This window comes from Phoenix dactylifera, chromosome 1, assembly GCF_009389715.1.
Source record: "Phoenix dactylifera cultivar Barhee BC4 chromosome 1, palm_55x_up_171113_PBpolish2nd_filt_p, whole genome shotgun sequence".
Taxonomy (NCBI): domain Eukaryota; kingdom Viridiplantae; phylum Streptophyta; class Magnoliopsida; order Arecales; family Arecaceae; genus Phoenix; species Phoenix dactylifera.
In genome coordinates this window covers 3,259,533-3,276,543 of record NC_052392.1, presented here as the reverse complement: position 1 = coordinate 3,276,543, position 17,011 = coordinate 3,259,533, and the positions used below count along the sequence as shown (strand labels likewise).

The 17,011-nt window shown below is 36.7% G+C and overlaps 2 protein-coding genes across 3 annotated transcripts; both read left to right on the top strand.

The window, feature by feature from the left end:
* The first annotated feature begins 7,775 nt into the window (after positions 1–7,775).
* Positions 7,776–11,545, top strand: LOC103722670 (pyrrolidone-carboxylate peptidase-like). The gene is made up of 5 exons (XM_008813307.4): positions 7,776–7,914; positions 8,672–9,008; positions 10,084–10,188; positions 10,271–10,318; positions 10,967–11,545. The coding sequence occupies exons 2-5, from the start codon at positions 8,742–8,744 to the stop codon at positions 11,204–11,206; spliced, it is 660 nt and encodes a 219-aa protein (XP_008811529.1). The 5' UTR covers positions 7,776–7,914; positions 8,672–8,741; the 3' UTR covers positions 11,207–11,545.
* A 2,059-nt stretch (positions 11,546–13,604) lies between these two features.
* On the top strand, positions 13,605–15,089 carry LOC103722671 (molybdopterin synthase sulfur carrier subunit). Of its 2 annotated transcripts, none has more exons than XM_008813310.4 (2): positions 13,605–13,928; positions 14,583–15,089. In XM_008813310.4, exons 1-2 carry the CDS (start codon positions 13,848–13,850, stop codon positions 14,865–14,867), a joined length of 366 nt encoding a protein of 121 aa, XP_008811532.1. In that variant the 5' UTR covers positions 13,605–13,847; the 3' UTR covers positions 14,868–15,089. The 2 variants fall into 2 exon arrangements, with proteins under 2 accessions (XP_008811532.1, XP_008811534.1); XM_008813312.3 differs by having other exon boundaries at positions 13,765–13,928; positions 14,539–15,089.
* The last annotated feature ends 1,922 nt before the right edge of the window (positions 15,090–17,011 follow it).

Sequence of the window (17,011 nt, the reverse complement as noted above, 5' to 3'; positions counted from 1 at the left end):
TTGTAGGGGCAGAGCTTCGGGCTGCTTGGGAGGAGTTGTCATATGCGAGAAGAGTCTCGGTGCCGAGTGGATGCTTCTGGGTGGCTTCCAGATAGCACACGTATTTCGGAAGACGAACAGGGCAGCAGACTGGATCGTCTCCTTCGTCGCCCGGCACTCTAAAGAGTTCCTTTGAACATCTATAGGAGATATTCCCTCCTTTTTGTACTCTTTACTTTCTCGTGATATGGCAGGATATACTCACTTTAGAGCTATATAATTTGCCGTTTTGACCAAAAAAAAAGAAGAGAAAAGAAAAGAAAAGAAGAAGGCTGTTAAAGAGGGAAACAAAAAACAAAAAAAGAAAAGAAAGAGGGAAACAAAAAATCAAAACATGTATTACCTTGGAGATAGCGTGGCAATTGTTGCAATAGGTAAGGTCGAAGCAAATCTGGATTAAAAAAAACTCCCAATCCATTCTTGATCCATTAATAATCAAGCTGGAAAATGTGGACCGTACCCCACCAATTTATTTACATAAATCTGACCTACCCATCAATCCATTTAAATTTTTATTCATCCATCATATATATAACTAAAAGGTAAATCAACAAACAAAAACAGACTATATTTAGTTAGTAAGTTATCTTCCACATGGTTCTTAGGTTTGGGAGCCGATTAATTTCCAGCTAGTTCGACTTAGATGATCCATCAGGTTAAGGAGTGAAACCTAATAGTTATTTTTGATTGATTTTTTCCTGCCCGAATTAAAGAACAATCAACCTGAACTTGTTTATTTCAGATAGGTTCATATGGGTTGGTGGCTTTGGGTTGAGTTTTGCCACCTCTGCTTAGAAATGTGGTGGAAAGTTGGATAGCTTTTTGGTAATTATTCAAAATATGAAATCCAAAGAAATAAAATTTTGTATCTAAATATTTAAATTACAATAAAAGAAATAATAAGATTTAATATTATAATTATGATTCATAATGTAAGTGGTTAAATTTGAGCCATTGCGAGAATGGATAGACCTTGAATTGAGTGATATTCATTTGAATGTCTGGTAATTGGATAGAACCAGCCTCAATGTCTCGGATTTCATTCTTAGTAACTCCAATGGAAAACTAGATCAGTCTCAAGATTTTCCTTCTTGATATGTAAGATTGTATGATGCATTATTCATTTTGATTTCTGAACTTATTCTCTCTCTCTCTCTCTCTCTCTCTCTCTCTCTCTCTCTCTCTCTCCATCTCTGATATATAACAGGCCGAAGCCACTCATAGAGCCTAACACAAACAAGACTCAAATGAGGGCTGAAATGCCTGACGGATAACATCTCTCAGGTTCTGTTTTCTTTTTTTAAATGAATAACACCTTTGGAGTTTCGAACCTTACCCTCTAATTATAAGCTCGGAGGGTATATCATTGAGCTACAAGCTTAAGAACATTTTGGACAGGAGAAATATGGTGCATCTCTCAAGACCAAAATACATTTGGACTCGGCTGTCAAAATGTCTATCTTAGGCTCCTTATGAAATAAAACGGTAAATTTAAATTCAATTGTATTCAAAATGATTGCACAATTTATTCTACTTTAATTAGCAAGAATGTTTAATATTTTATAAACGCTGCGTCGAGTTTGTTATGATACCATTTGTCACAATTCAAAATTTTATGTAGAAAAATTAGTCGAAAGATAATTTTTTAGCTTTTTATTTCTGTATAAGTATCTAAATTTTTTTTAGCGAATAATCAATGTGGAACTAAACATGTGCACCGGTAACCCTTTATTGGGGTGCGATATTAGTTTTCCAACCATACTGATACTAACTATCATAGGATAGAACTCAGCATCAACAAGAAGAAGAACAAACTAACTCATTTTTCTTCCCTCACGAGCAAGACATACAAGACTCTGAAGCACCCACATGCTGCTTTTGATAAGAAATAGACTTGTAAAACCATGCAATCAAACTCCAGTGCCCATTCTCACTGATTCCGCTCAAATTCTCGTTTCAAAACCCGGGCAATCAAACTCCATTTACATGCATGCACAGAGAGGAAAAGTGAAATAAAGGAAGCATGATGGAGACGTCATGGAATGGAGGCCTACCGGAAGAGGTCAAAGGATCGAGCCTGGGAATTGTCGAAGGTGGCAGGAGTGATGGGTTGTGAGAACTCGTCGAAGCTGATACCCCGACGAGCTCCTTTGCGGTGAGGGTGTGGCCAAGCTTGCGCCTTGGTTTGGCCGAGCTCGGCGGTGGTGAACTGGTGATGAAACCGTCGTCGTCCCAGTCAAGTTGCCTTCACGCCTTCCTCCTCCTCTCCGGCCTCCCCCAGCCGGACCTCGTCCTCTGCACCGTTCTTGCCTCCGCCTTCGCCCGCTGCGGGCTCCTCGATGCCGCCCGCCAAGTGTTCGACAATATCCCACTTCCCATTATCCATTTTCACTTTAGATGCCAAAGGTATTTAGACAATCTTTGAAGTTTTTTAGTAAAATCCATTTAATTAAATTGAATGAAAGGATGAGATTGTAACGAAAAAAATAAGTTGGAGGACCACTTTAAGACTTTTTCAAGATAGAGGGATCAGTTTTACATCGACAAATTTGAAGGGATGTTACTATATTTTTTTTAATGTATTATCATTAGTTTTTTAATCTATTTGATTTATTTTTTATTTTTAGATATTTTTAGTAGTATAAATCATTATTAGTTATGTGGATTTTTCATTCCGGATGATTGATTATTGATTATTGATTTAATAGGAGTAAATGCCTTCTTTATGTAAAAGGAGCTTAATCTATCTACCTATTTTAATAGGATAGAAAATATTTTTTTATAAGATTAAAATGGAGCAGGCAAGCAAAAGAGGGCTGAAAACTAGCAAGAAAGTCGCATTGCAATGCAGGCTCTAAATTAATACTATATTTTTTTATTATTTATCTATATTTTTTATTGATCTTACCTTTCTTAATTTATTTTTAGGATTTTTTAAATATATTTTTTTGAGTTTTTTATGCATAAAAATAAATATGAGGATGTCCGCATAAAAAGAACAAAAAAGATCTACGTCTTTTTTTATGCGAGCAACCTCATAAAAAAAATATGCCGGTATGCTTGCATAAAAAAATTATGATTGTCAAATGCTTTTTCTTTTTTTATGCAAACATTAGAAAAAAGAAGAAGAAGAAGAAGAGCAATACCCATTGGCCGATGCGTGCCCCACTCAAACGCAGAGGAGCGTCTCGCTCCCTCAAAAGAAAATAGACTAGAAGCCCTAGGCCGCTCCATTGTTCCTCCTCCGAAACCCCGACCTTCCTCTTTCCTCACTTGCCAATTTGCCATGGCCACCTCTTCTCTACCAATACTCCATCGAGATTCTCATTGTAGAAAGCTCTGGCCTAGGCCTAGAAGGCTTTAATGGGAACCATAGGCCATTCAGCCCTTTTTTCCACGAAGATCCTATGCCGTTCACCTAGATCCGACAGCCTTCTCCTCCATTGCTCAGCTATTTGCACAACCTACCTTTTTTTCGGCCGCTCTCCAACATGCTAGAGTTGTGATAGAACAATGACAACAACGTCCAGCTCTGCATGCTCCTATTTTGGCTTCTCCACCACTATCGCAGTTGATATATTCATCCTGCTTTCCTCCTAGGGGTGCAAATGGGTTGAGTTGGATTGAGTCATGAGTAACTTTATCCAATACGGTTTTTTATTCGGGTTCTAATTTTAGACCCAAATCCAACCCAATAGAGGGTCGGGTCAGGCCACTATTATAATTTTTGACCCAACGGATCATTTGGGTCGGATCGGGTCCATGTTAACTCGGACCCAATCTAAAAAATTTAGGTTCCGTTCGGATCAACCCATTCATGGCTTCAGAATTTGTTTGCACTCCTGTGGGTTGCGGCCTGCAGGCCCAAACAATTTTATATATTCGGGTTAGGTCGGATTGGATCATAAGATTGAAAATATAAAATTATCTAAATTTCAAATGGGGCAGAACAGGTCGGGTCTAAATTCAGTGTTCCTAGATCCAACTCGGAAAATAGAACGTATCCAATTTTAGGATCCGACCCGGCCCTACGGGTTCTCTAAAACATATTAGGTCGAGTCTAAGCAAGTTGAGTCAAGTCAGGTCATAGGTCAACCGGACTTATTTGCAGCCTTGCTTGGTCCCTCTCAATTTCCTTCACCATTTTCACTATATTTTTCGGTTCATTTTCTCCATCTAAGCCGGAATGATAGGGTAATCACCATCCCTCACTATCAGCTCGTCTCTCTCTGCCCCCTCTTGTCTTTTCCCACCATCACTCACCGTCGAATCCTCAATCACTGATCCCTCTTGTATCAACGCCAGAAAGACAAGATCCGCTACTAATACATGTGACCCATCCTTTTCGGATGGGATTACATTTTATTTTGTTTAAATCTAATTAATCCTGATTTGAAAGGAAGGTTGAAGACTTAGTGGTTTTGTTTTAAATTTTTTTCATCTTTTGTTTTTTTTTCAAAAATCTGTCCAAAAATAAAAAGATTCTCCATCTGCTGCTCAAATTTTTTTATCGGTTAAAAAAATAGTTTCACCATTGCTGAAGTGAAATTTATTGAAATTTTTTCATATAAAAAAAAGCCATTTTGAGCAACGTGTGTGCCACTGTCTACTCTTCTCACCAGTAATTTTTCTTCTTCTTTTACCTGGTAAAAAAACATCACAATATCACCTTGAAGACAAATCACTATGAAATTCATATATTTTTTATTAAAAAAAAGGTCACACCTCCTTGAGTGATGCGTGTCACACCATCTATACTCTCCTTTTCTCTACTAGCTTTTCAAAAAATCAGAAGTGGGATTGGAAGGCTGTGACTCTTGAGTCTTGACAGTAGCCACCCACATGGACCTATCTGAGGAAAAAAAAAAAAAAAGAATAGAGGGGAAGGTAATCGAAAGCTTAGAGGAGCATTTGGTATGTGACGAACATCCTAGAATCAACGGTGATGTGGATGAAGATGATGAGATCACCGTATTTGGCTACACCACGATGATCCTACGTGGCGGTGATCCTAAATCACCTCCACTTCTCAACTTACCGCCCAACTCGGTGATGGGATATCCGTCTTTGAAGTCGGAAATTCAAGATCACCCCAGGATAGTGATCCTATGGTATTATGTAGTCGGTGATCTTGGATCTCCATATCATACCAAACAAGTTATTCATGGATATCCGGAAATTTTTAATCACTGGACCATGGCCTACCAAACATATTGATCTTAGATCACCGGGGATCGAATCACCCCAGCATTTAGATCATCGGAAATTTAGATCACCGTGGTGATTCTGTTGGGGTTACCAAACACCCCCAGAGGGGTTTGGAGAGGATGTCGGGAATTGTATGGGCCACAACACTCTTTCCGATGATGTTAAATAGCCAAGGCGATAGGTTTAGTATGCTTGATGACCATTCTTTATTAGGCAGGAGACTTACAAGGCCAAGACAGAGACTTGGACTGTTGCTCCCTATTCTCGTCACTTGAGTATAACAACCCAGGGGTTTTCCTCCTTTCCTCCAATGGAGGTTTGATATATAGCTTTATGGTACACTTGATTGACTGAGGAAGGTATGAATGGAATTAAGTGCTGCTCATCCAACCTCGTGAGCCCCCACTTTTTTTTAGACGAAGTTGCATGTTTTGCTTTGATCTCATGTACTTAGTTTTTAGATCCGATACGATACTTCGACTTTTAATGATGATGTGCTTGCAGGGTTTCTAGATGCACTATTTTTTTAAATCTAAATAGTTCTGCTTTGAAAGGAAGGCGGAGGATTAACATTTTTTTTTTTTGTTTCTTTTTAGTTCATGGAGCACACAGATGGGCAGGCTGGCGAACCTCATAGCGCAACGAACTTCTTGTGAGAACCTGTGTACAAGCGTGTGTTTAGTCTCACATCGGTTATTCGCCGAAAAGATCTTAGATATATATACAGAATGAAAAAATCTAAATAATACCTTCCGAGTAGCATTTTGGGTGAAGTCTTGGATTATTTCAAATGGTATCAGAATGAATCTGGCTAATAACATATGTAGATTAGGGGATACTGACGTCGGAGCTTGAACGGAGAAGTATGTGAGGATTCGTGTGCGGAGACATATGGACACGATGATGTGGCAAACCAGAAGAGAAGAAGGGGCCTGTAGAGATGAAAGCACTAAGAATGCTCTACACCCTCCTTTAATGTATGAGATAAGATTTTCATGGAGTCATTTTTACTATTGAAAGATTAGGTCCCGTATTTGATTCTCCATTAGTTTTTCTTGCAAGTGCAACACATGTAATTAAAATAATGCAGGCTAGCTAGCTTTGTGTTTTGTCCAATGGAGCATGATATTGTCCGATGTGGACATGGGTTTAAATAAATTGGTGCAATTTGATATAGTTCTTGATATTTTTCAAACTACATACAACCATCTTGAGCTACGCAAGCCGCCCCTAATAAAGCACCTAATAAAGTTGTTTGTGATGTCATCATTGAATCTCCTGCTGCACGAGCTTTTGGCCAGAAATTTCTAAAAAGAACAAATATTTCTCTCTCAGTCGCGATCAATTCCATCATGATCAAAGAGCGGTAATGTAAGCTTGCAACCACGAGCCTTTTGGCCCAATTCCATCGTCATAATCCATGGGTCCAAAAACTGGCGCCCTTCTAATCCCTTGTAATCCATGACATGAAATAAAGAAAAATTTTATATACGCCGCACCGCTATATTTCCCTCTTTTCAATTCCATACAACGTGGCATTGATGCCACTGCCTTATGAAATCTCCAGTCCCAATCCTCTCATGCCACATCGGATGGGAACCTACGTGGTGTACAATCATGTCCTCCAAAGTCCAGAAAGCAGTTGCATTATTCCTCCCAACAACGTGAAGTTCACGTCAACAGATAGAAAATAATAAAAAAGGTCGTGCCTACGTTGGTTGTCAAATAATCAACTTGTAGTGGTCATAATAGAGACCAGTTTTGACACGTAATTATTGATGGCCTGTTGGATTTATTTATAGGTGTTAGCTTTTTAATTAGAGAGATGAGATCAAATAACTATGTGGTGTAGAATTGTAGGCGCATGATGTGAGGTAGGTGGGCAAACAAGGTGGTTAGATTGGCATCCCCACAAAATATATATATATATATATATATATATATATGTAGCTGTGGTGCCATTGAAACCTAACCCACTCAATGGCGCATAGAATTTTTCTTTTTTTATAGGTTCAATAACGCATCACACACGACGAGTATGAATACAGTTAACAAAATTAGAAAAAAAATATGGCACAAAAAAATAAAACAAACACGTAATTCTTGTAGAGAAAACCATCGAAATGATGAGCCGCATAGGTCACAATCCAGCTGGCTACATACGGAGTATGAAGTATTGGCTGTTGTATTGTTTGAAGAACTCTCCTTCTCCTACCTCTGAGAATTAAACCATTGTGAAGAAAAAAAGAAGTAAAATCATCAATGCTCATTAAAGTTAAGCTAAGAAATCTTGCATAAAATATAAAAAATGAAAAAAAAAATCTAGAAAGGAAATAAAGGAAGTAATAAAGCAAAGGAGTCATCCAAACAGTCACTTGACTCAAAGGATGTTTTGTACCGTTCTCCTCATCTTTTTACTTTTCTATATTATTAAGATCCATTAATCATTTTTTACAATTACAATGGTCTCTAGCAGAGGCCCACAGCCACTACCATCTCTATCTCTTTCCCTTTTATATTATTGCTTTCCTCCGTCATCATAGTATATATCAGTTCTAAGCTCTATCCTCATCATCCCACCAAGCCAATCTCTTTGAAAAGGATTCACTTCCTTGACAGCCAACCCCCTCCCCCCCAACCTCTTTCCCGTCATCTGAATCGTGAAAGGTGAGAGCTTTCATCTTTTATATGTTGTTTTGCTGCTAATTGTTCTGTTTCATGCCTTCTTTTTCTTGAATTTTGGGTATTGGGATCTTTCATTGGACTAATTTGGTTCATCATTCCAGTGGGCGGTGGATCGTTCTGATTATTTGGAAATTTTTTGGCTATGGTCCTCTTCAGTTATTCTTGTTCTGGATTGGGTTTTCATCCTATGATAAAAATTATGCATAATAATTCCTGGGTTTCAAATGGCCATCCCTTAATTTGGGCTCTGTTATTGTGTAGCCAGGCTTACATACTAATTCAATTTCAGATTTTGATTATGGTCTTAGTGAGCCCTTTCTTGGAAAAATATTGTGGCTTTGGTAACAATTTATCTTCTTCTTTTTTTCTTGTGAGGGAAACTTATTTTAGCTTGTTCTTCCTGTCCTCTGACATCTTGAATTTTATGATTGGTATTACTTTCAGCAATTCTTAATTCTTATATGATGGATTTTTTTTTTTTATAAAAAATTTCTCTTCTAATGATATTTTTCCATCACTTTACTTATATGTTTACCTGGGACCCTTCTTTTTTACAATCTTGGCAACAATGTTTTTACCCTTTCAGATAGCCTGGTGTACCAATTCCTCCTCCATTTTGGTTTTATTGCTTGAGAGAATGCAATCTGTTCTCAGATGATATTTTTTTCTTTGATATCATTTCTATACTACAATTTTTGTACTGCTATACTAAGATTTCCTCCTTTATTTGCTGGAACAGATTTTTTTTCATTTATAACCAAGTTGCGAATAAAAAATACACTGTCAAGCATAGTTAATATTATCGATAAATGGGTTCAGAAGGGACTTCAGTGACAACAATTCATGTTACTGGATTCAAACAATTTCATGGGGTGTCAGAGAACCCAACAGAAACAATTGTAAGAAATCTGAAGGGGTATATGCAGAAGAAAGGATTGCCAAAAGGCCTTGTTCTTGGGAGCTGCAATGTTCTCGAGGTTGCGGGAGAGGGGGCACTTGCTCCTCTTTATAATATCTTGGAGTCAGCTGCAGCGGGCCGCGACGGTGAATCCTCAAATGCTGGGCGAGTTATTTTGGTCGGTTATCTATTTTCTTTCTTATTTCTGTAAGATCTAAGGCTTTCTATGATCATGATGATATTGGGCAAATAAGTATTTTCCAATGAAGTATAAAGAAAATAATTACCCTTAGTTTTTCTTTACTTTGGACAGCTTTTTTTTTTTTTGCTTCCTGTGAAGTTTGTTTGAAATTTTGTCTGCATCTAAACATGATAATTTATCTGGGTGTACTGTGTATCCTAATAAACAGGATTAGGTATAGAACCTTGACAGTTATTATGCACCATGAAAAGCTGGTGGTAGGCTGCTACCATTTGAACCCAGTAGTGATTTTTTACACTTTACTTGGAAGGGAAGTGACCCACCTCCCAATTGCTTGTTTGCTTGCTTCTGTATGGGAAAACATTACAAACAGCATAAGATTTATCACTTTTGTTACTTCGCTTCATTAATGCATCATGATGTTTTCAAGCCTGCCAATGTGCTTGACATAAACTGTGTTCCAAAAAGATTTGAAGGTGCTATGGGTTTAAATTTCTGTCATCAGTTTAGTCCTACAGCCTCAGAACTTTCAGTAATTGCTGTATGCAACTAACTGCTGAATTTTTGGATATACTGGCATGTTAACTTCTTCACTCAGAAAGTTTACTTCACTGTTCGGCCAACCCTGAGAAATTTTCTCCACCATAATCAAGATATGAGAACAACCTGTGCCTGTACTTATAAGTTATAACCTTTTCCAACTCCAAGACACAAAATGTGATGAATTTTAGGAAAAAAACAAGCTCACTCTTTATCCATTTTATACTATTTGCCCTGCTGAACTTCAAACATATCAAGCATACCATCTTACTGTGCAATTCCTTGATAATCTGATTTATTTCAGTTGTCTGGGAAACTTCAATCAAGAACTAACGTTTGCAATCTCTCACTGTCTATGTATTGGAAAATTTTGTTCCTAAATAGCTATCGGCAAATGATGTTTCCCACATTAACATTGTGCATCTAGTTTCTTTTTTTTTTTTAAAAAAAAAAATGCATATATTTAATTTTAACACATGCATGTTTTGCTTATTAACTGGTTATCCTTCAGATCCATTTTGGAGTTAACAGTGGTTCAACAACGTTTGCTATTGAGAACCAAGCAATCAATGAAGCTACTTTTCGTTGTCCAGATGAATTAGGATGGAAACCTCAGGTAAGATATGCATATCTTGCTTTGGTTTATCATTGAATTCACCAGTTATGATACGGACTTTGGCTCTTATTTTTTCTTGCAGAGAGTCCCCATTATCCCTTCAGATGGAGACATTTCACGAACACGAGAGGTATGATGGCTATTACGGCTCATTTTAAATGTTTCATCACTATAAACTCATGAATTATTAAGGAATGAAGATTCTAGCTTAAGATCATAAAATATTTCCTTGGAAAGGGGAGTACGCTATTGTTTTATCATTATTCTTATCTTACTATTATTTTCTTTGAAACAGCGGTAGCTTTCTTTCAGATGGTAGTCAGCAATTATTTAGGATAACTTGGAAATGCGTATTCTGCTTAAGCATTACATAAGGTCTCTTTGGTTTTTTTGCAAAAAAAATAAAAATAATGTTTCTTTAGATATGAATTTGAATGGATCAAGCATAATTTTGTTCCTTGACCAAAAAAGAAAAGAGAGTTTTCAGTAAGGCTTGAGTCCTCAAAGTTCCTTTAAGAAGTATCATTCTAAAATAAAGTATGTGAATACATTTGTCATAGTTCAGTCTAGATTAAGTTATCATCTCTTTTTTATATCTAATGCAGGTTCTGTCTATTTATGAATAGGGTCAAGTAGTTTAAGTGACTTGGCAATAATATATCTCGGCACGTGAATTCTAGGCTTCGATTGGATTATACTTATCATCCTTTCGCATACAGGTGAAATATTCTTTCTGTTTGGTAGCTAACAATGTGAACCTCTTGTTAATTAAATGCAGACTTCTCTTCCAGTGAATGAGATTACCAAAGCCTTGGCAAAAATGGGATACTTGGTGATACCATCAGATGATGCTGGCCGATTTGTGTGCAACTATGTTTACTATCATTCACTCCAGTTCGCAGAACAACATGGCATTAAGTCTCTTTTTGTACATGTTCCTCTTTTTCTGACAATCAACAAGGAAACCCAGATGCAATTTGCTGCTTCCCTTTTGGAAGTACTCGCTTCCTTGCCCTAGTACCTTGATCATCTTCTGTAACATTAGTTCCCTCTTCAAAGCTGTTGGGATTTATGGCGAACCAAGGTGTCAGGCATCATTGGTAAGGATGCTCATTTGCTTGTTAGACCAAAATTGTCTCTCTTGAATATAATAATCGTGATTTGGTTGATTTGGTCAGTCTTCTACTCATGTGTCTTGGATAGATGGTCAATGGAATATTCATGTTTGATACAAGCAATGTACGGTTGCTTGAGGGTGTATATATTTGTGATCAGATTTTGCTCGAGTTTGTGCATCCTGCAAAGAACTCTGTATTTGCAGAAGCAAATGTGGAACAAGTTGTGTCATTTCTGCTGAGTTCCTGCTTATGGTTTGTATGAGTGCTAAGAATTCCCATCTAAGAGCTCAAATTATTGTTTTTTTTCAAGTTATAAGCAATAAAGTGAGGAAATTTCAGATCCTAAATTAATAAACTATAATAATAAATAAAATCAGTTGCTCGTAATCCTTTTACAAAAGCATATCGAACTTGTTCCTGTGAATATGGTCAAATAAACTCCATGTACATGGACAACTATAAGCTGGCAAATTTAAAAATTTCTGCTTGATTTATTCATTAGGACTTGTTGCTGTCTTATGGTAAATGCTTAGTGGAATGTTAAGCTCTAAAAGATGTAATGGAATCCTAGGAAGATTATTATTGGATGAAACCTTCAAACCCAAGACTTCATAAGTTGTTTATGAGATACTCAACATTAACAGCCTACTGCAGTGCATCAAATACATGTGCAGAGAAAAATGCTTAACTATGAACACAAAGCCCCTGCAGTTGCCTAGGAGACCTAAGGTTTCAATCATCCAGTAACATCAGGATTACTGCTTATAACATCAAGTCATTCTTCATGAGTTGCTGCCTTTGAGAGCAATTGCTTAATGCTTGGCTCTTCTTTGGCAGACTTGCCATTGAAAGTTCATCAAGGTAGGTGTCTGGGTGGTTCAAGTTTTGGTGATAAACAGTACTTATCAAGGAGACACCTGTGTATTTGGAGCTGCAGGTATAACTAAGTCTGGTTGGATGTAGTTCTTGCTTCATTGTTGTTTGAGAAAATTCCCCTCATCTTTCATTTGGAATGATTGCATATCTACGGCGGCAATCTAAATATCAAATATACTCCAGAACCCCTGCCTGAACAGTTAAAGTATCAAAAGGATACCATTAAAACAAGGGAGTTATAAAAATTTCTTTTGTTCAGTTCTCTCTCCCTCTCCAAAAACAGGGAAAAAAAAAATCTTTTGCTGATTTTATTCAAGTTGTTTATTGGAGCTATATAGCTTTCGGGAAAAAGGAAAATGTTGAAATCTTTATCATGAATTCAGTGATATGCAAAAATACGGTGTTATTTGAACAATTAAGTATCAAATGGATCCCAAGAAGCAGAACAATCAGCATCTGAATATCAAAATATTAGACTGGAAATCAGTTGTAAGGCTTTTATTCCTGGTGATGGAAGCATATGAACCATTTTTCCTGAATCAATGATTATGTTCTGAAATTATTAGCAGTTTTTCATTGGCCCAGTGATTCTCCAAACTATTCTTTGGTAATTGAAATTGTCAGGGATTATTAATTGGTTTATGAATTTTACAATTTATCCATGGATTATCTGCGACTTGTTTAAGGGATACACTTGGATTACAAATTTGTACTGTTATCTGAACCGTTGGTGGTTCAGTTGTTGCTTCATTTTTTCAAAATATCTAAATGTAGAAACATGCAATTGAAATTTGAACCCACATTTTTTTTCTTAATATTCTCTTTCCTTTGTTATCCAATTTTCTTTTCGAAACTTTGGTGAAACTTTGAGATTTTATTCGAACTCCAAATCTTTGCCCTCAGCTGAATTCTTCCCAAAAAACAAAACTTGTGAATATGGTGGTGCATGTTGCAAAAATTCCCATTATGAATGATAGCGGACATATTAAAGTAAAGCAAAAGACTTAAAATAAAGTAAAGCACTCTAATAAATCCAGCTTTTCCAACAACGATTTTTTTTTACCATGTGGGTATTTAGGTGATGAATGAATTCACCTCAGAATTATACTTCTTACACGATATTTCGATAGTTTTTCATAGATAACTAGAAACATTATAAAGGAGGGGCATAAAACCTAGATAGATAAATCAACATTTATACATCAAAGGAAGGGACAAAAATAGGAGCCATGAAATCAGAAATTAGTGACATTTTCTCTTTTTATATAAATCAAAGAGTAATGAAGATTTCTCACAAGTACCTGAATTCAATTGAGAAAACTCTAGAATGGATAATTTTGTACCTTCCAATGCATCGAAAAAGCCCTAAATCGAATCCCAGAAAAAGGGGCACGCGAAGTTGGGTGAAATGGAGAGAGCCAACCGAAAAACTAAGGGAGGTGTTTGTAATTTTTTCTCTTTAAATGGAGCTATATTTAAAACGTTCCATTGATAGGAGCACTTGTGGGAATTACATGGGAGTACTTTTATTGTTTACTCCCTCGATCATATAAAAATTACATATAAGTGGGACGTACTAGCCCGAGCTTTATAGGAGTACTTTTACGAATATAAATATTATACTCAACTTAGACCCGGCTAGCGGAGTACCGGAACAAAGGCTATATGCGTGATTTAAATATCACATCGGTTATTCCCCCTTTTCAAGAGCGAGGGAGGTTGCGTCCATGGCAGAAGAATCCAAAGGTGAGATTTTTATCCTATTATCTCAGCTCAAATTCTAGGTTTTTCGGTTCCATGTCTTTCCCTTCTCCCCTATATCAAGTTTCTCATTTTGGTTTCCAGTCTCCATCGAATTCTAGGGTTTCCATTTGATTTTCGAATTTCCGGTGGATTATAGGGTTTTCATTTGATTTCTGATTTCCAGTCAGTTTTACGGTCTTTTTAACAATTTTTTTTTATCTTGTAACTCGCCTCCAGATTTTTCTATCTATCTTGATTGCCCGTTAGCTTCATTTTTTGTTTTGTTCCCGTATTTTATTGGGAATTTATCCGTGCAAGCAATTTGGTGATTCTTATACTGATCTTTTAGCTTCCTTTCTGTTAGATAGTTCTTGATTATATGAATTCCAGGCTTTTGTTTTAACTTCTGGACCTTTGTCTGGGCTGTAGGATCTTTTAATCCTTTTTTCATCTGGATTATTAGGTCGTGGTTCATGGATTTAGTTATATAACGGACTGAAACATGAGAAAGTTATCCACTTTAATGTTTCTTCTTTAAAGTTAGTGATATATCAGATTGAAACATGATAAAGTTACCAACTTTAATGTTGCTTCTTTAAATTTATGCAACCAGATGCTTGTGATGCTAATAAAGCTGTTGAAGTGATCAAGATGCAGAAAACAAGCGACATGGCGGAGATGGAAGTGGGTCCATTGATCCAGGTTAAGGTCCTCTTCTTTGCGAGAGCTCGAGAACTTACTGGATTGACTGATATATCTCTTCTAATGCCACCACGAAGCACAGCCCGAGACTGTATGAGTAAGCTTTTAAATAAGTTTCCGAAATTAGAGGAAATATATAACTCCATGGTTGTGGCACTGAATGAAGAGTATGCTCCAGAATCAACAGTTTTGAGAAACAGTGATGAGTTAGCAATTATTCCACCAATTAGCGGAGGCTAAATAACATCATGGGAACAAATGCTTGGTTTTTGTATCATTGTTGAATCTTATTGCAAATGGTTGCCGTTAAAAGATTATGTTCTTTGATCATATCTATTAATTCTGTTATGTTCTCATGGAGAAGGATTGTCAGAATTTACCTTCCATCTTGTAATGGAAATTTGCTCAAATACTGTTGTTTATAGAAGGCAAATATAATGTGGAGGATTCTTTTTATTTTTCTTTTTTTTTAATGAGGCATTTTTAAAAAGCTTTAGTTAAGTTTTTCATGTCATGCTCAAGGCTCTTGCAAAATGCCTTGAGGCTTATGAAAAATGATACAAGGCAAGTTATAAATATCATAAGAGAGGTTTGTGTGAATTTATGTCTAGTAGACTAATTATGACTGATGTCTTGTTGTAATATGAGAGGAGGCATGCACATTAGGCTTGGAGTTTTCTCATTCATGCCCTTTTTTATGCCAAAGATGGGAAAAAGCTTATAAAACCAATTGTTAATAAAGATGGGAAGAAGCACTTCAAACCATTTGTCAATAAATTGAAACTTACGCCACAAACCTGCCAATGCATTAAGAACAAAAGGTCCTGGTGTATGGGCCAGGACTAGCAGTAGGTTGAAAAGGAGAAAAAAGAAAAATAAAGTAGAACTGAAAAATCAGGTGTCTGGGATAGGCATTTTTGAAAACTAGGATCTTCTTCCTTTTCCAAAGGCAAAATACTTCCATCCACAGTAGTGTAAAACAGTTGATATCATCAACCACCTCACTTTAATTCTTGTTTGATTATTGTATCTAGACTCATGTTTCAAACTTAATGATGTAAAATATATGTTGGTCTACAATGACAGTTTTCATCGGGCATTGTAGTTTGTGATCTTGACAAAAGTTTCTGCAACCTAGGTATTATGGGTTCAAGACATGAAAACAATCTTTTCACATGCGGAGGTAAGGCTGCGTACGTCTGACACTCCCAAGACCTTGGAGTGGTAGGAACCTCTTGCACTAGGAGGTCTTCTTCTTTTTAAAAGAGATATAGAGAGAGACTTCTAATTGCCAAGCAGAGAGATGTTACCAATAGGATCAGTCCTAGGTCACATATAACCAAGTGTACGACAACACCTATTTTCCGTACCCTGCCCTTCTTTTGATGTGTTCTTTTTAGATTTTTTAAATCTTTCAGGAAAATCCATGAGGTCTATGCCTCGTTTCATAATGAATCTGAGTTCCTTTGCATTTTAGAAATTGGCCAAAGGCTTATACTTATTTCATATCTCATGATAAGGTAATGAAAAGAAAGCACTGGCAATTTCTTTTCTAAGGATCAATTGGCTTATAGTTTTGATGGATTTTGGTATAATAATCTTTGAGAAGATTTGACGGGCTCTTATTTTAGATATATACTAAATTGATATGTCAGTATTATGCAATTAATTTTTATTTATATAACCTTAGGATCTATTTTCTTTCTTTATTGTTCAGAATAGGACATCTAATTGTTTACCTTAAAAAAAGGTGACTTCATGAATAAGGAGGGATTCAAAAACATTTAAATGCCAATTTGGACCCCTTAAGAAAAAAACTTTAAGAGACCCTTGACTTGCATAAAATTCTTTCAACCTTTTAGGAGGCTGCATGTAATTTTGTATTAATCATAAAAATCCAAGAGTCTTTCTTTAATTCGTTTTCAATAACATTCAACAGTTTTTTTTTTCTTAGTAGTTTCTTCTCTGTCCTTCTTGTCTGATTTTTGTCACCCATTTGTTTTAGGCCTGTTTATATGTGCTTCTCCACTGAGCCACATTAAGTTCTAACACTTATGCTCTCTCTCTCTCTCTCCCCCTCCCCTCCCCCCCCCCCCCCCCTTTCTCTCCCCTCCCCCCCCCCCCCCCCCTTTCTCTCCCCTCCCCCCCCCCTTTCTCTCTCTCTCTCTCTCTCTCTCTGTCTCTGCGCACGCATGCATGTGTGTTCTATGTGTTTCCATATTAGATTTTCTGTGCTTTTCTGGAGGTGTAATTCTTTAATCTCTTTGTTATTCAGTAACTTTTTGGTTCTGTTAAGTTTCTTAGCTCCTGGTTTCCATTCTGTTTGTGCCCCTGCACTCAATTGTACAAGGTGGTTCTAAATGATTTTTTCGGTTTGCTCTATA

Coding starts and splice junctions, on each gene's coding strand:
- LOC103722670 (XM_008813307.4), top strand. CDS start 8,742: ATGGGTTCAGAAGGGACTTCAGTGACAACAATTCATGTTACTGGATTC. Junction 9,009..10,083: donor ATGCTGGGCGAGTTATTTTG/GTCGGTTATCTA, acceptor GTTATCCTTCAG/ATCCATTTTGGAGTTAACAG. Junction 10,319..10,966: donor ACATTTCACGAACACGAGAG/GTATGATGGCTA, acceptor AATTAAATGCAG/ACTTCTCTTCCAGTGAATGA.
- LOC103722671 (XM_008813310.4), top strand. CDS start 13,848: ATGCGTGATTTAAATATCACATCGGTTATTCCCCCTTTTCAAGAGCGA. Junction 13,929..14,582: donor CATGGCAGAAGAATCCAAAG/GTGAGATTTTTA, acceptor ATCAAGATGCAG/AAAACAAGCGACATGGCGGA.